This window comes from Hoplias malabaricus, chromosome 16 (genome assembly GCF_029633855.1).
Source record: "Hoplias malabaricus isolate fHopMal1 chromosome 16, fHopMal1.hap1, whole genome shotgun sequence".
NCBI classification, from domain to species: domain Eukaryota; kingdom Metazoa; phylum Chordata; class Actinopteri; order Characiformes; family Erythrinidae; genus Hoplias; species Hoplias malabaricus.
This window is the reverse complement of record NC_089815.1, coordinates 2,030,546-2,056,459: the sequence shown is the minus strand read 5'-3', so window position 1 is coordinate 2,056,459 and position 25,914 is coordinate 2,030,546. Positions and strand designations below refer to the sequence as shown.

At 43.1% G+C, this 25,914-nt stretch overlaps 2 protein-coding genes across 2 annotated transcripts in view; one reads left to right on the top strand and one right to left on the bottom strand.

Annotated features, from left to right (window-relative positions):
* The first annotated feature begins 569 nt into the window (after positions 1–569).
* Positions 570–8,146, top strand: tollip (toll interacting protein). Its single transcript, XM_066648238.1, has 6 exons — positions 570–1,172; positions 2,760–2,909; positions 4,295–4,477; positions 4,704–4,856; positions 5,661–5,751; positions 6,069–8,146. Exons 1-6 carry the CDS (start codon positions 1,140–1,142, stop codon positions 6,287–6,289), a joined length of 831 nt encoding a protein of 276 aa, XP_066504335.1. The 5' UTR covers positions 570–1,139; the 3' UTR covers positions 6,290–8,146.
* Positions 8,147–9,309: 1,163 nt separating this feature from the next.
* LOC136672047 (mucin-2-like) overlaps positions 9,310–25,914 on the bottom strand; it is a 33,590-nt gene continuing 16,985 nt past the window's right edge. Inside the window, exons 29-43 of the mRNA XM_066647986.1 lie at positions 25,278–25,425; positions 25,000–25,043; positions 24,644–24,859; positions 17,113–23,835; positions 13,993–17,082; positions 13,682–13,899; positions 13,299–13,467; positions 12,032–12,133; positions 11,637–11,677; positions 11,190–11,318; positions 10,765–10,860; positions 10,498–10,626; positions 10,327–10,366; positions 10,127–10,247; positions 9,310–9,818 (exon numbers count right to left, since the gene is read on the bottom strand). Coding sequence (XP_066504083.1) covers positions 9,629–9,818; positions 10,127–10,247; positions 10,327–10,366; positions 10,498–10,626; positions 10,765–10,860; positions 11,190–11,318; positions 11,637–11,677; positions 12,032–12,133; positions 13,299–13,467; positions 13,682–13,899; positions 13,993–17,082; positions 17,113–23,835; positions 24,644–24,859; positions 25,000–25,043; positions 25,278–25,425 — 11,456 coding nt within the window. The 3' untranslated portion in view covers positions 9,310–9,628. The remainder of the gene's footprint in view (positions 9,819–10,126; positions 10,248–10,326; positions 10,367–10,497; positions 10,627–10,764; positions 10,861–11,189; positions 11,319–11,636; positions 11,678–12,031; positions 12,134–13,298; positions 13,468–13,681; positions 13,900–13,992; positions 17,083–17,112; positions 23,836–24,643; positions 24,860–24,999; positions 25,044–25,277; positions 25,426–25,914) is intronic.

Genomic DNA, 25,914 nt, shown 5'->3' with positions numbered 1-25,914 from the left:
GTTGTAATCCAGATCTAATCAGGAGTCTTGCCTGAGGACTTTTATTGGTGTAGCGTGGTTCACCAGAGCAGAGAATCAAACTCAATATTCTGTGTAGGTGACACCAAATCTACAGTGGGTGGGTCAACTGTGAGTGTGCTACAGGTCAGACATGTAAACGACAAAAGGAAGTGTGTGTGTGTGTGTGTGTTCCACATATGTTGGGAGGACTAAAACCTGAGGAATTAAATCTGTTACACAAGCACATTGTGGGGGGTTGTCTTCCTTATGAGGACAAAATTAACATCCCCATGACCTCAAATCATTACATTTTAAGGTGAAAATATGTTAAGGTCCGTGTAATTTAGAGTTACGGTTTGTAATGGCTGAGGTTATAGTAACTCTCTAAAGTCTAAATAGACTGTGGGGGGTTATGAGATGGTAACAAGGCTAATTCTGTTTGAGTGCTTTGTATCATACGCAGAAGAAGACATAGGACTGTAGAGAGACTGCTATAGGGAAGCAGTACATTATCGACAGCAGAGGGCAGCAGTAGACTGTGGAGGACTACTATTGGATTTATTGGACAACGGGAATGTAGAGGCCTAGAGAGGCCAGTAGAGGGCAGCAGTACACCATAGAGAACGGTTGGTGGCGGTAAAAGGCAGCAATAGACTGTAGTGAACAGTAGAGGGCAGTGTTTGGCAGCAGTACACCGTAGTGGACAGTAGGGTGCAGTAAAGCGCAGCAGTAGATTGAAGCGGACGGTAGAGGGCAGTAGAGGACAGCAGTACACCACAGAGGACGGTTGGTGGCGGTAAAAGGCAGCAATAGACTGTAGTGAACAGTAGAGGGCAGTGTTTGGCAGCAGTACACCGTAGTGGACAGTAGGGTGCAGTAAAGCGCAGCAGTAGATTGAAGCGGACGGTAGAGGGCAGTAGAGGACAGCAGTACACCACAGAGGACGGTTGGTGGCGGTAAAAGGCAGCAATAGACTGTAGTGAACAGTAGAGGGCAGTGTTTGGCAGCAGTACACCGTAGTGGACAGTAGGGTGCAGTAAAGCGCAGCAGTAGATTGTAAGGGGCAGTAAAGAAGATCTAAACTGTTTACTAAAGTCGGATCAGTTTCTGAAGCAGAAATCTCAGCGTTTTCAGTGAAAATGGCCACAACAATCAGCACTCAGAGAGGACAGGTCAGTACACAGTTTTTATTTAATCCGTATCCACCATCTGAGCTAATGTTTACAAGTGGGGAACGTTGCTGATAACGTAATGACGACATCAGCTAATTCAGGGCAACGTTCCCCAGTCTCTTTACCGTCTGTTTTATAAACATTCAGAGTCTAATCATCTCCACAGACCCCCGACTGGAGGTGAATAACCCCCCCTTAATGTTTCTAAATGTTGTCACTGAACCGTTTTCTTCAGCTCCTTGTGTGTGGTGTGAGCTTAAGCTGATTGTACTTTAGCAATTGCAGCGTTCCACCTTAAAATAAACATAAATACCGTTTATATTACTGCATTATGTAATGGTGGCGTTTGAAGTTGCCTATTTTAAGGTGGATTAATCAAGCTAACCGTGGCTTACTGTTCCGCTCCACCTTAACTGCCGCCTGTCATTGTGCAATTAAGGTGGAACGGAATAGGAAGCCAACTTCAGCCTCGAGAAAAGACCAACCTAATGAACCCATGCTCATAAATATGTTGTAAATTCGCATTTTAAACCTATTTTAAGCTTCATATGTCCTCCCTGAAGCTTAAAAACAACTCTGTTTTCAGAGGGTTAAAGTTCATTAAAGGTGCGGTCAGTCATTTTGTCGCCACGGAAAAAACAGCTGGCCGCGATAACGAAGCTTATTGGGTTTTTGTAAAATGTAGCTCACGTGACATGTAGAATCACAAGTGTAACCCCTAAATGAACCCGTTTATGCTCCATAGAGTGGGTCCCATAGAGTGAGAATTGTTTGGAATATAAGGCAATGTATTATTTTATAAAACACCAGCCTCAGAATGAGAAATATGAGAGAAATTGGCTGGATTTTAGATGATTTGACTTTATAACATTGAGTTGAGGTGAATTGTCTTGTGTGTGTGTGTGTGTGTGTGTGTGTGTGTGTCATGTAGGGCTGGGCAATTAATTGGAAATGAATCAAAATCATCATTCAGAACTCTAATCGACATAATCTTGTCTATATCAATTATATAAATTATTTTGAACTTTATTTATTTGTTATTATTTGTCCTCACTGTGTGTTCATTTACTGTTCCTTTAAAACCACGCTACCAAGCTGAAGTCACGTGATTCTGCCCTCTATTTGCCACATGAAGGAGAACCTAAACACAGAGGCCGACCGAGCGACTCGAGCTCGTACCAAAGAAAAACAGTGCGTCTGTGGTTTGGACGTGTTTTGTTCTGACTTTAATTAAGACGACGCTGAACAAAAAGTAGCTAAATGTAAACACTGAGAAAAGACAGTTTCAGCCAAAGCACAATCACACGCCAAATATAAACAGAGCTCAGAAACAGGAGAGGAACAAGCTCCCAGCAACATAAATACAAGGGTCATAAATACAAACACAACATAATCGTTCATTAATCGTAATCGTGGTAAAATGTACAATTAATCGTGATGTTGATTTGCGCTCATATCGCCCAGCGCTACCATCCCTGGTCCCATGTCCCCTCCCACCTCTCTGTGATAACGTATTTTTACAGTGTAGCCTTTAGAACCTAACCAGTGTAGCCTTTAGTATCTAATGTCCCTGTCCTTTGTGTCCAGGTGTACATTGGCGAGCTGCCACAGGATTTTCTGAGGATCACTCCCACTCAGCAGCAGCAGCAGGTTCAGATGGATGCTCAGGCGGCTCAGCAGCTCCAGTTCGGCGGATCCATCGGGACAGTGGGCCGACTCAGCATCACCGTCGTCCAGGTACTTTACTGATTTACAAACACAGTAGAGAGAGCGAGAGAAGAAGGAGAGGGAGATGGAGAGAGAGAGGGAGATGGAGAGAGAGAGGGAGATGGAGAGAGAGAGGGAGATGGAGAGAGAGAGGGAGATGGAGAGGGGGAGTGGGAGAGAGAGAAAGCGAGAGGAGAGAGAGAGAGAGAAAGTGAGAGGAGAGAGGGAGTGAGAGGAGAGAGAGAGAGGGAGCGAGAGGAGAGAGAGAAAGCGAGAGGAGAGAGAGAGAGAGAGAAAGAAAGCGAGAGGAGAGAGAGAGAAAGAAAGCGAGAGAAGAGAGAGAGAAAGAAAGCGAGAGGAGAGAAAAGAAAGCGAGAGAAGAGAGAGAAAGAAAGCGAGAGGAGAGAGAGAGTGAAAGCGAGAGGAGAGAGAGAGTGAAAGCGAGAGGAGAGAGAGAGAAAGCGAGAGGAGAGAGAGAGAAAGCGAGAGGAGAGAGAGAGAGAAAGAAAGCGAGAGGAGAGAGAGAGAGAGAAAGCGAGAGGAGAGAGAGAGAAAGCGAGAGGAGAGAGAAAGAAAGCGAGAGGAGAGAGAGAGAGAGAGAAAGAAAGCGAGAGGAGAGAGAGAGAGAAAGAAAGCGAGAGGAGAGAGAGAGAGAGAGAGAGAGAAAGAAAGCGAGAGGAGAGAGAGAGACAGAGAAAGAAAGCGAGAGGAGAGAGAGAGAATGTGAGAGGAGAGAGAGAAAGCGAGAGGAGAGAGAGAGAGAGAAAGAAAGCGAGAGGAGAGAGAGAGAGAGAGAGAGAAAGAGAGACAGTTGATTTCTTGTAGATCAGTGGTTTAATGTGCGATTAGGAAATATTCCGAAGATTCAACTCACGCTGTGGTTCATGACTAATCACAATCTGCAGAGGGATGAGATCTATCACATGATTTAAGTGCAGTGATCCAGAGACCTCTGGGTGTTGTTCCTGTTGTGTACAACTCTTCCTGAGCTTCTCGTCTCCTTTATGAAATATAGAAATAAACATCTGAAAAACTGTATTCATGAGTGAAGATTTATTTTTGCTTCATCCTTGAAATTTCACTTAAAGTGAACAAAAAAAAAATATTCTGGGCAATTTTTTCACACACTTCCGCACTCAGTGTCCAGTGTCAGAGCTCGTGTCCAGAGAGGAGCGCTATGTAGTTCTACGATTACAGACTGTAGTCCATTCCCCTGTAGTCCCCCTGTTCTTCAATGGTCAACACCCCTGAAAACTCTAGCCGCACTGCTGTGTCTGATCCAGTCGCACTGGCACAGCACACTCAGTTATGACTGATCGTGAAAGATCTGGTCAAACAGCTGGTTTACAGTCTAATTGTTGAGCTACAGAGTGCTGCTGTGTGACTAACTGAACCTCCCCCTCCTACTTTTCCAGGCGAAGCTGGCTAAGAACTACGGGATGACGCGTATGGACCCGTACTGCAGGATTCGGCTCGGTTACGCTGTTTACGAAACTCCCACGGCTCACAACGGAGCCAAAAACCCTCGCTGGAACAAAGTGATCCAGTGCACTGTGCCGCCGGGAGTGGACTCCTTCTACCTGGAGATCTTCGACGAGGTTAGTGCTCCTCATCTCAGCTTTATTCCTAACTCTAACTTCTTTAATGAGCTTTAGTTTTCTGCTTAAATAAGTAATGACTCTTCTTCCTGTTTAAGTCAGGGTTTATACTGACACCCAGTGGCCAGAGACTGGTGGAGCTTTAACTGGTTCATGTGGATAACTGTGTGAAAGGAATAAACATGTTTGTTAATGTGCGCTGGTTTGTTGTTGTTTTGTGGTTCAGAGGGCGTTTTCTATGGACGACCGCATCGCGTGGACGCATGTAACCATCCCCGAGAGCCTGAGGGAGGGGAGTGTGGTGGACGAGTGGTTCAGTCTCAGCGGGAGACAAGGAGACGACAAAGAGGGGATGATTAACCTCGTCATGTCTTTCGCTGTGAGCCTTGAATTTGAACAGAAGTTTACACACTTTCACTGTTCATCAGCATCCTTCAGCTTTATATTTACATCAGCATCAGCCTGAAATTTCCAGTGTTAGGGTTCATTTTAACTTTTCTGTGACCAATGATGTTCTCTCTGTCTCTCTGTGTCTCTTTTTCTCTGTCTCTCTCTCTCTCTGTCTTTCTCTGTCTCTTTCTCTTTCTCTCTCTCTCTGTCTCTCTCTCTCTTTCTCTCTCTCCCTCTCTCTCTCTCTCTCTGTCTCTTTTTCTCTCTCTCTCTCTGTCTCTTTCTCTCTCTCTCTCTGTCTCTTTCTTTCTCTCTCTCTCTGTCTCTTTCTTTCTCTCTCTCTCTCTTTCTTTCCCTCTCTCTCTGTCTCTCTCTCTCTCTTTCTCTCTCTCTCTGTCTCTTTCTTTCTCTCTCTCTCTGTCTCTTTCTTTCTCTCTCTCTCTGTCTCTTTCTTTCTCTCTCTCTCTGTCTTTCTCTGTCTCTTTCTCTTTCTCTCTCTCTCTGTCTCTCTCTCTCTTTCTCTCTCTCCCTCTCTCTCTCTCTCTCTGTCTCTTTTTCTCTCTCTCTCTCTGTCTCTTTCTCTCTCTCTCTCTGTCTCTTTCTTTCTCTCTCTCTCTGTCTCTTTCTTTCTCTCTCTCTCTCTTTCTTTCCCTCTCTCTCTGTCTCTCTCTCTCTCTTTCTCTCTCTCTCTGTCTCTTTCTTTCTCTCTCTCTCTGTCTCTTTCTTTCTCTCTCTCTCTGTCTCTTTCTTTCTCTCTCTCTCTCTCTCTCTCTCTCTCTCTCTCTGTGTACAGTCAATGCCAGCCGGGATGATGATGGCATCACAGCCAGTAGTTCTAATGCCAACAGTGTACCAACAGGGTGTCGGATATGTGCCCATTGCAGGTCTGTACGCTCTTTTATTACACACACACACACACACACACACACACACACACACACACACACACTGACAGCTCCACTTCTCCCAGCTCAAGGCTGTGGGTATTTACACCCCTCTGTGTGGTTTAGAGTCTGCTCCTGGGGGTAGTCACGTTAATCTTGGGTTCTGAGTGTGATGGTTATAGTTTTTCTACATGTCCCTCGTACCTTCGGTGAAGAACTACACACTGAACACAGAAAGCAGCTGAACCTCAGATTCCCCGACTACAGTGTGATACATGGGCTGTTACTTTAATATCCTCTCCTCGTCTTCTCTCCAGGAGTACCAGGTGTTTATAACCAGGGCGTGGTTCCCATGGGAATGCCAGCGGTCCCTACTGCAGCCCCCCGGAGCGTTCCCTGCAGCGAGGAGGACCTTAAAGCCCTCCAGGACATGTTCCCGAACCTGGACCAGGAGGTGATCCGCACCGTGCTGGAAGCACAGCAGGGGAACAAGGACGCAGCCATTAACTCACTACTGCAGATGGCTGAGGAGTTGTAACTCTCTCTGTCACACACACACACACACACACACACCACTTAAAGCCCCGATACGAGGATTAAAATAATAATAAATGCCCCTCAGCTCTTTTTTTCACATCCCTCTGGTCACAGTGAGTTTCTTCGTTATAAATAAAGTGTCTCACTGTGGGGTTAGAGACAATTAAAGTCTTTAATTTACGAGAAAAATACGTATCTTTCTCATTATTCTGACTTATTTACCGGCTGTGTACCGTTCCGTACTTATGTCCCAGCCTCGGTGTGAGCATGTCCTGCGTGGAAAGAGCTGAGGGACATTTCCCTTCTGTTCAACTGCTTTGTAAAATCCTCCCAAACCCTCAGCAGTTTGTTCCACACGACATCGGCCAACGTTCCCCTCCAGAAGCTGAGAGTTCCTCCACAAACGCAGTCGAGCAGAGGACGGAGGGTTTAAACGGCAAAACGACCACCCCTCACTCTGTAAATCTGTCTCAAATCTCGTCAGTGTCTCTCATGTCTCACACTGAGATCGTTGAAACCTGAGGGTCATGGGTTTGAAGTGATTTCATTCAGAAGCATGTGTCTTACTCTAAAAGACCTGTACATCCTGCTTGTCCCAGTCATTTGTCGATGTCAAATCTGCTGATGGAATAAAGCACTTTTGCTGGAAGAAAATCACTTTAAAACAAGGAAAACAAACCCACAACCTCTCAGTGTTTGACAGACGCTGACTAGGTTTGAGACTAGCGGCGTCCTCTGGCCCGATCGGACACGTCTCACGCTTGTCGTTGCCATTTTTGTGAGAGAATGTGTGTTTTAGGCTGTGTTTTATCTCAGCCACATTTCCTCTGAGGTTCCTCCGAACCGTCGGATGTGTAAATGATGTGTGTTCCTGTCTCTGTTTGTGTTCAATGCTCTTATCTGTATAAATATAGCTCGATATCTATATATTTAATGAACTGTAAATTATTTTGAGAAGAGTTTAAAGAGTGGGTCTGAGATCCTGGACCAATCTTTTAATGCTTAAATGTTGCAAAGGAACGAATCCTGAATGGCCGTTTTCTGATGTTTCTGTGTCGCTTTTTCTCCTCTGAAATCTTAATGAAGATCTGTGATTAAATATAAGACACGTGCGATGAACTGATTTTACATTTGTGAACAAAGCACAGAGGAAAGGAAGGAAGGTTCTCCTCATTTCTGCCTCCGTTTGATTCTGACCTCAGGGTTTGTGAGGGGTCAGTTAGAGGTCACAGTGCCTTGTTGGGAATGTTATTAACAGCTGTTTTTTTTTCACTCCTCAGCTCCACAGATTAGTCTTTTCTTTAGTGAAACCACCTTAAACCCACTCTATGAACGAACTGTTACTGTTAGAGTATTTGTAAATGATTCTATTTGGAATGAAAGTGTCGCATTTCACTCGCAAATGATTTGATTCCTTTTTAGTGTCGTTTATTATTTACCACTGGAATAAAGCATTCTCTCATCACTTTAAACGGTATAGAATCAGTTGAGTAAGTTTATAATGTTCATACTCGCCTCGTGTAAAGTTACGTACATCAGCTAGGTCAAGGATATTTGGATCATTAAAGAGCTCATGTCATATGGCACAGCAGGTAGTGCAGTCAGACAGGGTGTGGGTTCGATTCCCGCTCCGGGTGACTGTCTGTGAGGAGTGTGGTGTGTTCTCTCTGTGTCTGTGTGGGTTTCCTCCGGGTGACTGTCTGTGAGGAGTGTGGTGTGTTCTCCCTGTGTCTGTGTGGGTTTCCTCCGGGTGACTGTCTGTGAGGAGTGTGGTGTGTTCTCCCTGTGTCTGTGTGGGTTTCCTCCGGGTGACTGTCTGTGAGGAGTGTGGTGTGTTCTCTCTGTGTCTGCGTGGGTTTCCTCCGGGTGACTGTCTGTGAGGAGTGTGGTGTGTTCTCCCTGTGTCTGTGTGGGTTTCCTCCGGGTGACTGTCTGTGAGGAGTGTGGTGTGTTCTCTCTGTGTCTGCGTGGGTTTCCTCCGGGTGACTGTCTGTGAGGAGTGTGGTGTGTTCTCCCTGTGTCTGTGTGGGTTTCCTCCGGGTGACTGTCTGTGAGGAGTGTGGTGTGTTCTCTCTGTGTCTGCGTGGGTTTCCTCCGGGTGACTGTCTGTGAGGAGTGTGGTGTGTTCTCCCTGTGTCTGCATGGGTTTCCTCCGGGTGCTTCCGGTTTCCTCCCACGCTCCAAAAACACACGTTGGTAGGTGGATTGGAGAGTCAAAAGTGTCCGTAGGTGTGAGTGTGTTGCCCTGTGAAGGACTGGCGCCCCCTCCAGGGTGTGTTCCTGCCTTGCGTCCAGTGTCCAGGTAGGCTCTGGACCCACCGCTGCCCTGAACTGGATAAGGGTCACAGACAATGAATGAATGAATGAATGAATATATATGAGCTTTAGCAACATGTCAAATGCTTACATTTGAGGTGGTCTGAGCTTTCTGTGGTTTTGTTTGTGAATGTGAAATCGGTCCATTGCGAATGCCAAAGGTTTTATTGATATGATTGATTTGTGTTGATTTTGCTTTTACTTTAAATAATAATATTAATGAAGACTTCCACCATGTCTCTGTATGTTTATTTTTTTTAAGGTTTCTGATCTCTTAACTGTTCTCTCAAAAAAAACTTTACCAAAATCAAATGAAAGTCCTGTCAGTTTTTGTTGTAAACTGTGATTTAACACAAATCTCGAAAACTCTTTTTATGATTTAAACATTTTGAGTGAATTCAAAAGAAGCAGTGAAAGTGGGTGTGGCCTGTAGGATGTTGTTGGGAATAATCTTTTGGACTCTGAGCGTACGTCATGTTTTGAAACAGCTGTTACACTGGATGTGTTAAACATGGTTCCCCTGTGCGATAATTTCATAAAAATATCAGGAAACTTTTGGGTGGTAATAATAATCCGGATCAGGCTTTAACAAGGTCAGCTAAAGAAAAGCAACAAAGCAAACCTTACATTTAGTTTGAAGTATTTTGAGAAGCTTGCAGTAAAGATATATTTGTGGGAAGGAAAACAAAGCTCTTTTTTTGCATTTTTGTTGCGATAGTTTATTGAGGACTAAAAGACAAGAATAAAAATGTAGTTAGAGACATGTACATTTTTAAAACACAACACACACTCAGGCTTTCTCCAATTCATCCACAGTGTTCAGCAAATGTTTAACACATTCTCACAACATTAATAAAGGTTTATTTCTGTTAGGGTTTATTTGCATGCAGGTTTGAGGGACAGCTGGAAAAGGAAAGATGAGGAAAGGTAGAGTGAGAGTCACTACAGACTCTGACACCGATGTCGCAGTTTAACATTCTTCACGTCTTCAGTGTGTCGTCTTCACCGGGGGGGGGGTCAGCGTTCACCGCCTGCGTCTGCCTTTCCCATTAGACGTGCAGTCTGTCTTTGTGCAGCCGCAAGACTCTACGTAGGTGTATGTGAAAGTGACGCTTTGCCCCTTTGGACAGGACATCTTCACCTGCTTCTGGCTGGTTTTCTGTTCCTGACAACACGAGCACGAGTGCATCATATTGTTGGCTTCAGACGAATACCTGAGGAACAGACAAAGGAGAGAACGGTCGGTCTCTGAACTGCTGCAGTCAAATGAACTATCATCTCTTTTCTAACAAATCAGAAACTTGAATTTAGCACAAATTTGCATTTTCCAACAGCAGGAGAACAACAGGTTTCTGTGTTTTATGAGAGATCTAAATCTCAGAGAATGATCCTGAGCGACTTCTGACTGGGGTTTGTGAGAAATGTCTTGTAAAATGACACCTGTTTGTTCCCCTTTAGTTTAATGGCTCATTGGTCTGTGTTTAAATGAAGCCCCTGGTCCCTGTTTCTTTCTGAAACTCACATGGAGTTTGATCCACAGCTTCCTTCACAGTACGTAAGGTCCACATCGGTCATGCTCGTGCAGCCATTGTTCACCAGCTTTGTTCGGTTTGTCCGGACGTTACACTTCACAGGGGGTATGCCTTGAGAGAAGAGTGCAACATATTAGCGCTCAGTCACTGAAAATCACTTTTATGAGAGAGAAAGGTTTCTGTGACTTACAGGTGAGACAGCAGCCGTCAGCGTCAGTCGTCTCTGTTCCCTGTTGGAAAAGTATTATAACATTATATGTGTTTTTAATACCCTGTATTCATCGTTCTAAAATGTTTGTAAAAAAGTATGATTTCTATTGACTTTTTAACGTGACGTGTAAGTGATGACTCGTGAACTCACGCTGAGGCAGTCGTCAGGGTTGAATGGTGGACACTTGGTTATTATCGTTGTTAAATTCAGCACTCCGCTGCTGTTACTGCAGATGTACTTCGTACACTTATCGTTCGGAGGAGACCAGGTTTCATTCACCTGAGGACAGGTAAGAAAGCTCTTTACTGTCATTCCTCCATTTTACTGTTCTTCAAACAGCAGCAGCACAAAATTTAAGAGGCTTTAAAAGAGGACTTTGTATCAGTGAAATTCAACATTTTTAAACTCCTGACGCACCTGGACGATGTGTGTGACGTTGTTAACGACCACCTCACAACTGATCTTCACACACTGACCACAGCACTGACCAGGATCCCGCCGATACTCAGAACCCTGAGAGAGAAACAGAGTCATTACTCATATCGCAGTCTTAAACTCTTCCGTACGGACAGTAGTCATTACAACAAGAAGAATGTGTTTTCGTTAATGATATTATTAATATAAAATACATTCACCTATAAAAATTCATAATAAACATTAATAATAAACACTTATTGTTTCTATGGGTTTTGGGCTGTTTCAGTGAAAATGATTCTTAAAACAAGCTCAATTATCACTTCCTCTCCCGATATAAACATCCAGAAAAAGATTAATAATATTAATGTCATGGCAAATATGTCATAATGAGAAATGGTAGCTATATGTTGATTATATTTGCTCACCTCTTTACAGTTGAGGGGTTCGCATGGCTTGGGCTTACACACTGGAGTCAGCAGCTGAGTACTCTTATCCATAATGTTGCCACATTCACAGGTCTTACACACATCACTGCTGGGCATGGAGGAGCCAGCCTGGAGAGAGAGGGACAGAACCTGTGTTTACACCCACTACAATAACACCATTATTATTAGATACAGCAGTTAGCTGATTATTCTACAGACATTTCTCACACACCAAATTAAAAGGATTCACTTGTGATCCAGAACTCATCATCATACCATCAGCACCTGATCTAACTAATGATCTCATGGCTGAATGCAATCAGATCATTACTACAATGTTCGAGTATCAGGTGTGGAAAGGAACACACTCCTCGTTCACTTCTCCCTTCAGTTCAGGAGAAATGCTGGACGAGGAGGTGTCCACACTGATTTAGAGTGGTATCTCACCTGATAAACCGTACCGTTCAGCACACAGGCAGGAATAGGAACTGCAAAAATAATGTAGCGTTAATTATTCAGTAGTTAAGTGTGTATTGGTGGCTAAGCACTTTAAAGGAGCAGTCGGTCATTGTCTCCACTCAAGACTTCATATTTTGACACAGATATTATACTGACACCTAGTGGCCTGGAACTGTCAGGGATTCAAATCTATTTTAAATCAGGCCACTCTCATGTGAGAGACCCATTCTATGAAGCATAAACTGGTTCATTCAGGGACGAATGATCTCCTGTAATTCACACTTTACAGAACTGTTTGAACATAACTAACATATTTATAAATATGGAGGTAACAAAGACAGACTGCTCCTTTAATTCATTTGAATTCACCGGGTCTCACTCACTGCAGGTGTACTCCGGACAGCAGGGTCCGGCCGAGTGGTTCGTGAACAGCGTGGAGCCCAGAGGGCAGGCCTTTGAAAGGGGGCATGTTGTTATGTTACACTCTGTAAGAGGAATCAGGAACAAGGCATAAAAACACAGCAAGGAGTCAACATCATGTTTTTTTTCAGCTTTGACTTCACACAGTTACGTCTTTATTCTTTATTCTTCTAATCACCAAGCAGCCAACAACAAAAAAATACACCTTATTAAAATAAAATAAACTTTTATAACACATCACAGCAGTGAAGTAGATATTTAAATATTCATCACATAATAATACATTGAATCTTTGTGAATATGTGTAATATTTCTGATTGTAATATTGTTGAAAATGTGAAATTACTCAAACACATTTTTTAATGTAATTTGTTTTAAACGATTGATTTTCCAAATGATCAGGAAACTTCACTTACTAGGAGATCACTTTATTTTTGTAATATGCTCATATCTCATTTAAAAAATGTAATAATTGTAAATAAAATAATAATAAATAATATTAATAAATTAGCAAATAAATATAATACATTTTTTTCTGTTTTCTTCTACATATGATTCTGTAATTATTCAATTGCAGACATTCAGAATGTGTGAAAACAGAACAGCAAACTAAACATAGCACAAAAAGTAAGGAAACGCGTGGTTGGTAGATTATTTCTTTGTTGTAACAGTGTTTCTTGGTAATACACCGTTGGAGCCTGTTGATTTCCCTTTTAAATGGTGCCACATTTGTAATGAACATGTGTTTGTGGGAGGAGCAGTGGAGCTGAGAGTGTGGGTTGTGTCCATGAAAAATCTGCCAAAGACAAACAGCTCATTCTGTTCTTTACAAATGTGGCACCATTTAAAAGGGAAATGAACAGGCTCCAACGGTGTACTGCCAAAAAGCAAAGAAATAATCTACAAAACAAATGTCCTCACTTTTTGTGCTATATTTATATAATTTATAGTTTAACTGTTATATATTTCAATCGCCCTGTGAAGGACTGGCGCCCCCTCCAGCGTGTGTTCCTTGCGCCCAGTGAGGCTCCGGACCCACCCCCACCCTGAACTGGATAAGGGTTACAGACAATGAATGATGATGATATATTTTTCAACGGAAATGGAGAGTTAACCTTGTTAAACAGGCTTTGCCTCTTGGTTTATAGTTACTTTAACACCAGAAAGGTACAGCTAGGAAAAGAACGTTTACGTGAGCTGTTTTTGTCAGTGTGGCTCCCAATCACTCACGGCATTCATAGCTCTCGCAGCAGTCGTCTGTTTTTCTGATGAGAGTTTGTCCAGTTTTGTTGCAGACAGGTACGCGGGGAATGGGACAGATGATGGGCTTACACTTGGCAGTCTCAGTGTCTTCATCACACTCACATATCTGGCATTCGCTCTGCCACTTTTCTTTCGGCTATGAACGACACAGAGATATTTAAGGAACAGAAACAGCACGTTTTAGAGAGTCATTTTAATTATTTACACAACAGAACCAAGGCATTTTGACAAAAATAGAAAACTGTATGGCAGCAAAAAAAATATTACAATTGTAATGACTTATTTAATCACAGCAAGGGACCACGTTAAAAAGTGAGAAAGAAAATGTACCACTTAAGACTATGGAATACCTTTCTTGGTGGAACAAGACTGGAGCATGGAGGATTTGTAGTTGAGGGTGGTGCTGTGCTAGTACTACTTTGCTGAGTTGTTGACTGTTTTGTGGTGGTTACTGGAGCGCGGGTTGTTGTAGCACATGAATGGCTCTCCTTTTCAACTTCACAATTATCATCGCAGTATGCAGTATAACACCAACCAGAGCCGTCAGATACATTATAAATTATTGCTCCTGTGGATAAAAACATGTATAGTTGTCAAGCATACACTCTCAAATTACATTTAGAATAACTTAATCAACAACTGCAGAATTAAAAACCTTTACCTGGTTGGAAATTTGTGCCATTCACCAAACAGCAGACATGTATAGTAGAAGATGTTAAGGGACTTCCTGTTGAAGTAAGGCTGATAGTTACTGTTGAGGGTGTTTTGCTTGGTGTCACTGTATGGGATGTACTAACAGAACTTAGTGACACTGTTGTTGCTGTAGGTGGGACTACAGTAGACGTGGTTGTAGATACTAGTGTCTGGGTTGGTGATGTGCTCGTCTGTGTTGCAGTACTTGGTGCAGAGCTTGTTACAGTAGGCTGTGTCGGCCCTGTGGTAGGAGCTGGTGTTTCAGTAGATGTTGGGACAGCTGTAGTTGTCTCTGTACTTCCAGTAGTGGTTGTGGTTTCAGAAGCACTTGTTGAAACTGTGGGTCCTGTCACTACTGGTGTTGAGGTCTCAACTGTTGTAGATGTTTCTGAGATTGTAGTGCTGACAACAGTTGTGGTTGGGGGCAATTCAGTAGATGATGTAATCGTTGTAGGCTGAGTGGTTGTAGCTGTAGGTGGGATGGAAGTTGTGGTACCTGTCACTTCTGTTGTTGAGGTCTCAACTGTTGTAGATGTTTCTGAGATTGTAGTGCTGACAACAGTTGTGGTTGGGGGCACTTCAGTAGACGATGTAATAGCTGATGTAGTAAATTCTGGGGTAATAGTAGATGTAGTAGATTCTGGGGTGACAGTACTTGTGGCTGTGGTGGTAGAACCTGTTTCAGGAGTTGTTGTTTCTGTTGGTGGGATGGATGTTGTGGTAGGAGCTGGAGTTTCAGTAGATGTTGGGACAGCTGTGGTTGTCTCTGTAACACCAGTAGTGGTTGTGGTTTCAGTAGCACTTGTTGAAACTGTGGTACCTGTCACTTCTGTTGTTGAGGTCTCAACTGTTGTAGATGTTTCTGAGATTGTAGTGCTGACAACAGTTGTGGTTGGGGGCACTTCAGTAGACGATGTAATAGCTGATGTAGTAAATTCTGGGGTAATAGTAGATGTAGTAGATTCTGGGGTGACAGTACTTGTGGCTGTGGTGGTAGAACCTGTTTCAAGAGTTGTTGTTTCTGTTGGTGGGATGGATGTTGTGGTAGGAGCTGGAGTTTCAGTAGATGTTGGGACAGCTGTGGTTGTCTCTGTAACACCAGTAGTGGTTGTGGTTTCAGTAGCACTTGTTGAAACTGTGGTACCTGTCACTTCTGTTGTTGAGGTCTCAACTGTTGTAGATGTTTCTGAGATTGTAGTGCTGACAACAGTTGTGGTTGGGGGCACTTCAGTAGACGATGTAATAGCTGATGTAGTAAATTCTGGGGTAATAGTAGATGTAGTAGATTCTGGGGTGACAGTACTTGTGGCTGTGGTGGTAGAACCTGTTTCAGGAGTTGTTGTTTCTGTTGGTGGGATGGATGTTGTGGTAGGAGCTGGAGTTTCAGTAGATGTTGGGACAGCTGTGGTTGTCTCTGTAACACCAGTAGTGGTTGTGGTTTCAGTAGCACTTGTTGAAACTGTGGTACCTGTCACTTCTGTTGTTGAGGTCTCAACTGTTGTAGAGGTTTCTGAGATTGTAGTGCTGACAACAGTTGTGGTTGGGGGCACTTCAGTAGACGATGTAATAGCTGATGTAGTAAATTCTGGGGTAATAGTAGATGTAGTAGATTCTGGGGTGACAGTACTTGTGGCTGTGGTGGTAGAACCTGTTTCAGGAGTTGTTGTTTCTGTTGGTGGGATGGATGTTGTGGTAGGAGCTGGAGTTTCAGTAGATGTTGGGACAGCTGTGGTTGTCTCTGTAACACCAGTAGTGGTTGTGGTTTCAGTAGCACTTGTTGAAACTGTGGTACCTGTCACTTCTGTTGTTGGGGTCTCAACTGTTGTAGATGTTTCTGAGATTGTAGTGCTGACAACAGTTGTGGTTGGGGGCACTTCAGTAGACGATGTAATAGCTGATGTAGTAAATTCTGGGGTAATAGTAGATGTAGTAGATTCTGGGGTGACAGTACTTGTGGCTGTGGTGGTAGAACCTGTTTCAGGAGTTGTTGTTTCTGTTGGTGGGATGGATGTTGTGGTAGGAGCTGGAGTTTCAGTAGATGTTGGGACAGCTGTGGTTGTCTCTGTAACACCAGTAGTGGTTGTGGTTTCAGTAGCACTTGTTGAAACTGTGGTACCTGTCACTTCTGTTGTTGAGGTCTCAACTGTTGTAGAGGTTTCTGAGATTGTAGTGCTGACAACAGTTGTGGTTGGGGGCACTTCAGTAGACGATGTAATAGCTGATGTAGTAAATTCTGGGGTAATAGTAGATGTAGTAGATTCTGGGGTGACAGTACTTGTGGCTGTGGTGGTAGAACCTGTTTCAGGAGTTGTTGTTTCTGTTGGTGGGATGGATGTTGTGGTAGGAGCTGGAGTTTCAGTAGATGTTGGGACAGCTGTGGTTGTCTCTGTAACACCAGTAGTGGTTGTGGTTTCAGTAGCACTTGTTGAAACTGTGGTACCTGTCACTTCTGTTGTTGAGGTCTCAACTGTTGTAGATGTTTCTGAGATTGTAGTGCTGACAACCGTTGTGGTTGGGGGCACTTCAGTAGACGATGTAATAGCTGATGTAGTAAATTCTGGGGTAATAGTAGATGTAGTAGATTCTGGGGTGACAGTACTTGTGGCTGTGGTGGTAGAACCTGTTTCAGGAGTTGTTGTTTCTGTTGGTGGGATGGATGTTGTGGTAGGAGCTGGAGTTTCAGTAGATGTTGGGACAGCTGTGGTTGTCTCTGTAACACCAGTAGTGGTTGTGGTTTCAGTAGCACTTGTTGAAACTGTGGTACCTGTCACTTCTGTTGTTGAGGTCTCAACTGTTGTAGATGTTTCTGAGATTGTAGTGCTGACAACAGTTGTGGTTGGGGGCACTTCAGTAGACGATGTAATAGCTGATGTAGTAAATTCTGGGGTAATAGTAGATGTAGTAGATTCTGGGGTGACAGTACTTGTGGCTGTGGTGGTAGAACCTGTTTCAGGAGTTGTTGTTTCTGTTGGTGGGATGGATGTTGTGGTAGGAGCTGGAGTTTCAGTAGATGTTGGGACAGCTGTGGTTGTCTCTGTAACACCAGTAGTGGTTGTGGCTTCAGTAGCACTTGTTGAAACTGTGGTACCTGTCACTTCTGTTGTTGAGGTCTCAACTGTTGTAGATGTTTCTGAGATTGTAGTGCTGACAACAGTTGTGGTTGGGGGCACTTCAGTAGACGATGTAATAGCTGATGTAGTAAATTCTGGGGTAATAGTAGATGTAGTAGATTCTGGGGTGACAGTACTTGTGGCTGTGGTGGTAGAACCTGTTTCAGGAGTTGTTGTTTCTGTTGGTGGGATGGATGTTGTGGTAGGAGCTGGAGTTTCAGTAGATGTTGGGACAGCTGTGGTTGTCTCTGTAACACCAGTAGTGGTTGTGGTTTCAGTAGCACTTGTTGAAACTGTGGTACCTGTCACTTCTGTTGTTGAGGTCTCAACTGTTGTAGATGTTTCTGAGATTGTAGTGCTGACAACAGTTGTGGTTGGGGGCACTTCAGTAGACGATGTAATAGCTGATGTAGTAAATTCTGGGGTAATAGTAGATGTAGTAGATTCTGGGGTGACAGTACTTGTGGCTGTGGTGGTAGAACCTGTTTCAGGAGTGGTTGTTTCTGTTGGTGGGATGGATGTTGTGGTAGGAGCTGGAGTTTCAGTAGATGTTGGGACAGCTGTGGTTGTCTCTGTAACACCAGTAGTGGTTGTGGTTTCAGTAGCACTTGTTGAAACTGTGGTACCTGTCACTTCTGTTGTTGGGGTCTCAACTGTTGTAGATGTTTCTGAGATTGTAGTGCTGACAACAGTTGTGGTTGGGGGCACTTCAGTAGACGATGTAATAGCTGATGTAGTAAATTCTGGGGTAATAGTAGATGTAGTAGATTCTGGGGTGACAGTACTTGTGGCTGTGGTGGTAGAACCTGTTTCAGGAGTTGTTGTTTCTGTTGGTGGGATGGATGTTGTGGTAGGAGCTGGAGTTTCAGTAGATGTTGGGACAGCTGTGGTTGTCTCTGTAACACCAGTAGTGGTTGTGGTTTCAGTAGCACTTGTTGAAACTGTGGTACCTGTCACTTCTGTTGTTGAGGTCTCAACTGTTGTAGAGGTTTCTGAGATTGTAGTGCTGACAACAGTTGTGGTTGGGGGCACTTCAGTAGACGATGTAATAGCTGATGTAGTAAATTCTGGGGTAATAGTAGATGTAGTAGATTCTGGGGTGACAGTACTTGTGGCTGTGGTGGTAGAACCTGTTTCAGGAGTTGTTGTTTCTGTTGGTGGGATGGATGTTGTGGTAGGAGCTGGAGTTTCAGTAGATGTTGGGACAGCTGTGGTTGTCTCTGTAACACCAGTAGTGGTTGTGGTTTCAGTAGCACTTGTTGAAACTGTGGTACCTGTCACTTCTGTTGTTGAGGTCTCAACTGTTGTAGATGTTTCTGAGATTGTAGTGCTGACAACAGTTGTGGTTGGGGGCACTTCAGTAGACGATGTAATAGCTGATGTAGTAAATTCTGGGGTAATAGTAGATGTAGTAGATTCTGGTGTGACAGTACTTGTGGCTGTGGTGGTAGAACCTGTTTCAGGAGTTGTTGTTTCTGTTGGTGGGATGGATGTTGTGGTAGGAGCTGGAGTTTCAGTAGATGTTGGGACAGCTGTGGTTGTCTCTGTAACACCAGTAGTGGTTGTGGTTTCAGTAGCACTTGTTGAAACTGTGGTACCTGTCACTTCTGTTGTTGGGGTCTCAACTGTTGTAGATGTTTCTGAGATTGTAGTGCTGACAACAGTTGTGGTTGGGGGCACTTCAGTAGACGATGTAATAGCTGATGTAGTAAATTCTGGGGTAATAGTAGATGTAGTAGATTCTGGGGTGACAGTACTTGTGGCTGTGGTGGTAGAACCTGTTTCAGGAGTTGTTGTTTCTGTTGGTGGGATGGATGTTGTGGTAGGAGCTGGAGTTTCAGTAGATGTTGGGACAGCTGTGGTTGTCTCTGTAACACCAGTAGTGGTTGTGGTTTCAGTAGCACTTGTTGAAACTGTGGTACCTGTCACTTCTGTTGTTGAGGTCTCAACTGTTGTAGAGGTTTCTGAGATTGTAGTGCTGACAACAGTTGTGGTTGGGGGCACTTCAGTAGACGATGTAATAGCTGATGTAGTAAATTCTGGGGTAATAGTAGATGTAGTAGATTCTGGGGTGACAGTACTTGTGGCTGTGGTGGTAGAACCTGTTTCAGGAGTTGTTGTTTCTGTTGGTGGGATGGATGTTGTGGTAGGAGCTGGAGTTTCAGTAGATGTTGGGACAGCTGTGGTTGTCTCTGTAACACCAGTAGTGGTTGTGGTTTCAGTAGCACTTGTTGAAACTGTGGTACCTGTCACTTCTGTTGTTGAGGTCTCAACTGTTGTAGATGTTTCTGAGATTGTAGTGCTGACAACAGTTGTGGTTGGGGGCACTTCAGTAGACGATGTAATAGCTGATGTAGTAAATTCTGGGGTAATAGTAGATGTAGTAGATTCTGGGGTGACAGTACTTGTGGCTGTGGTGGTAGAACCTGTTTCAGGAGTTGTTGTTTCTGTTGGTGGGATGGATGTTGTGGTAGGAGCTGGAGTTTCAGTAGATGTTGGGACAGCTGTGGTTGTCTCTGTAACACCAGTAGTGGTTGTGGTTTCAGTAGCACTTGTTGAAACTGTGGTACCTGTCACTTCTGTTGTTGGGGTCTCAACTGTTGTAGATGTTTCTGAGATTGTAGTGCTGACAACAGTTGTGGTTGGGGGCACTTCAGTAGACGATGTAATAGCTGATGTAGTAAATTCTGGGGTAATAGTAGATGTAGTAGATTCTGGGGTGACAGTACTTGTGGCTGTGGTGGTAGAACCTGTTTCAGGAGTTGTTGTTTCTGTTGGTGGGATGGATGTTGTGGTAGGAGCTGGAGTTTCAGTAGATGTTGGGACAGCTGTGGTTGTCTCTGTAACACCAGTAGTGGTTGTGGTTTCAGTAGCACTTGTTGAAACTGTGGTACCTGTCACTTCTGTTGTTGGGGTCTCAACTGTTGTAGATGTTTCTGAGATTGTAGTGCTGACAACAGTTGTGGTTGGGGGCACTTCAGTAGACGATGTAATAGCTGATGTAGTAAATTCTGGGGTAATAGTAGATGTAGTAGATTCTGGGGTGACAGTACTTGTGGCTGTGGTGGTAGAACCTGTTTCAGGAGTTGTTGTTTCTGTTGGTGGGATGGATGTTGTGGTAGGAGCTGGAGTTTCAGTAGATGTTGGGACAGCTGTGGTTGTCTCTGTAACACCAGTAGTGGTTGTGGTTTCAGTAGCACTTGTTGAAACTGTGGTACCTGTCACTTCTGTTGTTGAGGTCTCAACTGTTGTAGAGGTTTCTGAGATTGTAGTGCTGACAACAGTTGTGGTTGGGGGCACTTCAGTAGACGATGTAATAGCTGATGTAGTAAATTCTGGGGTAATAGTAGATGTAGTAGATTCTGGGGTGACAGTACTTGTGGCTGTGGTGGTAGAACCTGTTTCAGGAGTTGTTGTTTCTGTTGGTGGGATGGATGTTGTGGTAGGAGCTGGAGTTTCAGTAGATGTTGGGACAGCTGTGGTTGTCTCTGTAACACCAGTAGTGGTTGTGGTTTCAGTAGCACTTGTTGAAACTGTGGTACCTGTCACTTCTGTTGTTGGGGTCTCAACTGTTGTAGATGTTTCTGAGATTGTAGTGCTGACAACCGTTGTGGTTGGGGGCACTTCAGTAGACGATGTAATAGCTGATGTAGTAAATTCTGGGGTAATAGTAGATGTAGTAGATTCTGGGGTGACAGTACTTGTGGCTGTGGTGGTAGAACCTGTTTCAGGAGTTGTTGTTTCTGTTGGTGGGATGGATGTTGTGGTAGGAGCTGGAGTTTCAGTAGATGTTGGGACAGCTGTGGTTGTCTCTGTAACACCAGTAGTGGTTGTGGTTTCAGTAGCACTTGTTGAAACTGTGGTACCTGTCACTTCTGTTGTTGAGGTCTCAACTGTTGTAGATGTTTCTGAGATTGTAGTGCTGACAACAGTTGTGGTTGGGGGCACTTCAGTAGACGATGTAATAGCTGATGTAGTAAATTCTGGGGTAATAGTAGATGTAGTAGATTCTGGGGTGACAGTACTTGTGGCTGTGGTGGTAGAACCTGTTTCAGGAGTTGTTGTTTCTGTTGGTGGGATGGATGTTGTGGTAGGAGCTGGAGTTTCAGTAGATGTTGGGACAGCTGTGGTTGTCTCTGTAACACCAGTAGTGGTTGTGGTTTCAGTAGCACTTGTTGAAACTGTGGTACCTGTCACTTCTGTTGTTGGGGTCTCAACTTCTGTAGATGTTTCTGAGATTGTAGTGCTGACAACAGTTGTGGTTGTTGGCACTTCAGTAGATGTGGTAATAGTTGTAGGCTGAGTAGTTGTAGCTGGAGGTGTCTGGGTTGGTGATGTTGGAGTAGCTGTCGTCATTGGTGGAGGTTTGGTTAAAGTAGTAGTTTCTGGGGTGGAAGTACTTGTGGCTGTGGTAGTTGGAAGACTTGTTTCTGAAGTAACAGTGGTCGATGACGTTAAAGACGTTGTTGTCACAGGTAAAGTAGCAGTAATGTTTGAGAGAGTTTTAGTTAAAGGTGAAATGGAAGACTCCGCTGTGGTGTATGTAGTAGTATTAAGTATTTGAACCCCAGTTGAAAGAGGTAAAGTAGATCCTGTGACAATTATTTCCTTTGTTGTGTTTGGAAAATTTGTTGATGTTCCTGTGGATGTTGGGACAGCTGTGGTTGTCTCTGTACTTCCAGTAGTGGATGTGGTTTTAGTAGCACTTGTTGAAACTGTGGTACCTGTCACTTCTGTTGTTGAGGTCTCAACTGTTGTAGATGTTTCTGAGATTGTAGTGCTGACAACAGTTGTGGTTGGGGGCACTTCAGTAGACGATGTAATAGCTGATGTAGTAAATTCTGGGGTAATAGTAGATGTAGTAGATTCTGGGGTGACAGTACTTGTGGCTGTGGTGGTAGAACCTGTTTCAGGAGTTGTTGTTTCTGTTGGTGGGATGGATGTTGTGGTAGGAGCTGGAGTTTCAGTAGATGTTGGGACAGCTGTGGTTGTCTCTGTAACACCAGTAGTGGTTGTGGTTTCAGTAGCACTTGTTGAAACTGTGGTACCTGTCACTTCTGTTGTTGGGGTCTCAACTGTTGTAGATGTTTCTGAGATTGTAGTGCTGACAACAGTTGTGGTTGGGGGCACTTCAGTAGATGATGTAATAGCTGATGTAGTAAATTCTGGGGTAATAGTAGATGTAGTAGATTCTGGGGTGACAGTACTTGTGGCTGTGGTGGTAGAACCTGTTTCAGGAGTTGTTGTTTCTGTTTGTGGGATGGATGTTGTGGTAGGAGCTGGAGTTTCAGTAGATGTTGGGACAGCTGTGGTTGTCTCTGTAACACCAGTAGTGGTTGTGGTTTCAGTAGCACTTGTTGAAACTGTGGTACCTGTCACTTCTGTTGTTGAGGTCTCAACTGTTGTAGATGTTTCTGAGATTGTAGTGCTGACAACAGTTGTGGTTGGGGGCACTTCAGTAGACGATGTAATAGCTGATGTAGTAAATTCTGGGGTAATAGTAGATGTAGTAGATTCTGGGGTGACAGTACTTGTGGTTGTGGTGGTAGAACCTGTTTCAGGAGTTGTTGTTTCTGTTGGTGGGATGGATGTTGTGGTAGGAGCTGGAGTTTCAGTAGATGTTGGGACAGCTGTGGTTGTCTCTGTAACACCAGTAGTGGTTGTGGTTTCAGTAGCACTTGTTGAAACTGTGGTACCTGTCACTTCTGTTGTTGAGGTCTCAACTGTTGTAGATGTTTCTGAGATTGTAGTGCTGACAACAGTTGTGGTTGGGGGCACTTCAGTAGACGATGTAATAGCTGATGTAGTAAATTCTGGGGTAATAGTAGATGTAGTAGATTCTGGGGTGACAGTACTTGTGGCTGTGGTGGTAGAACCTGTTTCAGGAGTTGTTGTTTCTGTTGGTGGGATGGATGTTGTGGTAGGAGCTGGAGTTTCAGTAGATGTTGGGACAGCTGTGGTTGTCTCTGTAACACCAGTAGTGGTTGTGGTTTCAGTAGCACTTGTTGAAACTGTGGTACCTGTCACTTCTGTTGTTGAGGTCTCAACTGTTGTAGATGTTTCTGAGATTGTAGTGCTGACAACAGTTGTGGTTGGGGGCACTTCAGTAGACGATGTAATAGCTGATGTAGTAAATTCTGGGGTAATAGTAGATGTAGTAGATTCTGGGGTGACAGGACTCGTGGCTGTGGTGGTAGAACCTGTACCAGGAGTTGTTGTTTCTGTTGGTGGGATGGATGTTGTAGTAGAAGCCTCAGTAGACGTTGTTGGTGTTTCAGAAGTAGCTGTTGTGGGTGTAGGGGTCTGTGCAGTCGTCAGTGTTTCAGTACTTGGTGCAGAACTTGTTACAGTAGACTCTGTCGGCTCTGTGGAAGGACCTGGTGTTTTAGTAGATGTTGGGACAGATGAGGTTGTCGCTGTACTTTCAGTAGTGGATGTGGTTTCAGTAGCACTTGTTGAAACTGTGGTACTTGTCACTCCTGTTGTTGGGATGGAGGTTGCGGTAGGAGTCTCAGTAGAAGCTGTTGGTGTTGTGGCTGTAGGGGGCTGTGCAGTCGTCTGTGTTGAAGTACTTGGTGCAGAACTTGTTACAGTAGGCTGTGTCGTGGTAGGAGATGATGTTTCAGTAGATATTGGGACAGATGTGGTTGGTTCGGTTGTTATTGTTGTTGGTTTTGTAGTAGGTGATGATGCTGTTGTTTCTGTCAAGTGATTATATAATAAACACATCAGGCGTTGCTGTAGTTTTTGTCTCATTTTGAGGATCATCTATTTTTAAATAGTTATTTTAACCATAGTGTATTAGTTTGTTTTATTGCTATATGCAGTCGCTGAAGTGTAAACACTGGAATGTAAGGTACTGAATTGTTGAATTGTATAAATCAAATTACTCATACTGCATCCCTCCCTCTGTTGTCAGAAAATGAGCATAAAAAAATTTTGTGTTAACCTTGGTATCTTCTTGCATTTTTAGCAAAACAAGTTGTTGTAGCTGTTTTGTTTAATCAAAACAGTTTTTACTAGCTGCTTCTTTAATAAGAACAGAATATAAAATACAGTTCTATTAAACATAAGTGATTTCACACAACAGCATCAGTTTAGATGCCTGTTATTCATTTGTATTTCAAAAAATGATTTCACCAAAATTAAGCCAATTTTCTATTATATATCAATTTTATACGTCAGATCTTGTGGAAGCAGCAGAACAACAACAAAACCAGAAAGATAGAAAAAAGTAAATGTTTCTGTTCTGCAGAAAATTAACAAACAACTTAATCTTAAAACAACATAAATCTAAAGGGCAAATAATTTCATTTACTGATGTGGATAATGTATGCTTTTCTAAAAGAAAATACTTGAAAAATCACTTGAAACCTTTTAAGTTGTACAGAATGAGAAGAATAATCTCATGAGAAAAATCAGACACGGCGATTAAATGTAAGATGCTTGTGTTTAATAAGAATCATTCTTTGCAGTTTGGTGCTGAAAAAGTTTTCTTAAGAACCTTACCTGGGGTGCTAAAGTTAAACACAGTGGTGGGTATTGATGTTGTGGTTGGTGATGGTGTTGTTGTTGTGGGAGATGTGGTTGTGCAAGGTATAATATTCTTATCAATATTTCCATAATAAGAGCATACAGCTGTAATACAGCCTCCCATTCCATCTGTCGTGTCGTAAACCGTTTCACCGTACTCGTACAATTTGTTATTGTATTCACATTTACAATCTGGAACCATAAAGAATATAGTTTAGATGTTATGATTAGATTAAAAAACGTACAAATCTCAAACCTGTTAGAAACAATTGGAAAATCTGAAAACAATCAGAAATGAGACAGAATTTGTAAAGAAACAAAAAAATGCTCACTTTTAATTCTTCTGCAGTCAACTCTTCCTCCTAATGCGCAAACACTTCAGAGAAACACAGTAAGAAAGAATGGTTTAAAGTTTGCTAAATTATAAAATGACATATAAAATACACATAATATTCTTATTAAGAGATTGTTGTAAGAATATTAGAAATTAATTAAACCTTTTTGTTTTAATACATTTTATCCAAAGTGAAAGGGCTTACACCGCTGGCAGATTATTAGAATTATTCTGTATATTCTGTATGATGATAGATTATTTTGTTATTGTACCTACCATGTCTCACAGCGATTTTCCGTAGGGACCGTTTCATTAATATTATAATGAGTCATTCCAACATAACATCCACAATATTCCTGCGGCACACATTTCATGTTGTCCTCATCAAAGAATGGCGTTTCAGGGGGACATTCAGGATAACAACCTGCAAGGGAGGGAGAAATTCTGAACAAACTCTAACACACTCAGTCGATTCAGGGAAATGAACAGCTGGAATGCTGTGGAGCAGCTGCACATGAACGTAAAGTCACCATGCCCAATGTCAAGCATTGGCTAGATGCATATAAACCCCCAGCACAGAGCTCTTAAGAAGCTGAACTGTGTTTTAGGAGGGGGGGGTCTACCTCCAGCACCTATGGAATGAGCTGGGGTGGTGTGTACTTTTTTTAACCTACAAAAACTGCTTATAAATTTAACATCTTAATAAATGTAGCTATGCTATCAATACTTGTTAGATAAATAAATGGAAAAACAATCCACTCCCTAGTAATGCACAGAATCCAAAGCCTTGATTACTTATTTAATGAATATTTTTTATTTATTTATTTATTGTATTGGTTAAATAAAGTCTTAGAAGACAGACATCCTTCCAACAATGCCAATTCAGAGTACTAGTTGCAAAATATTAGTGGTT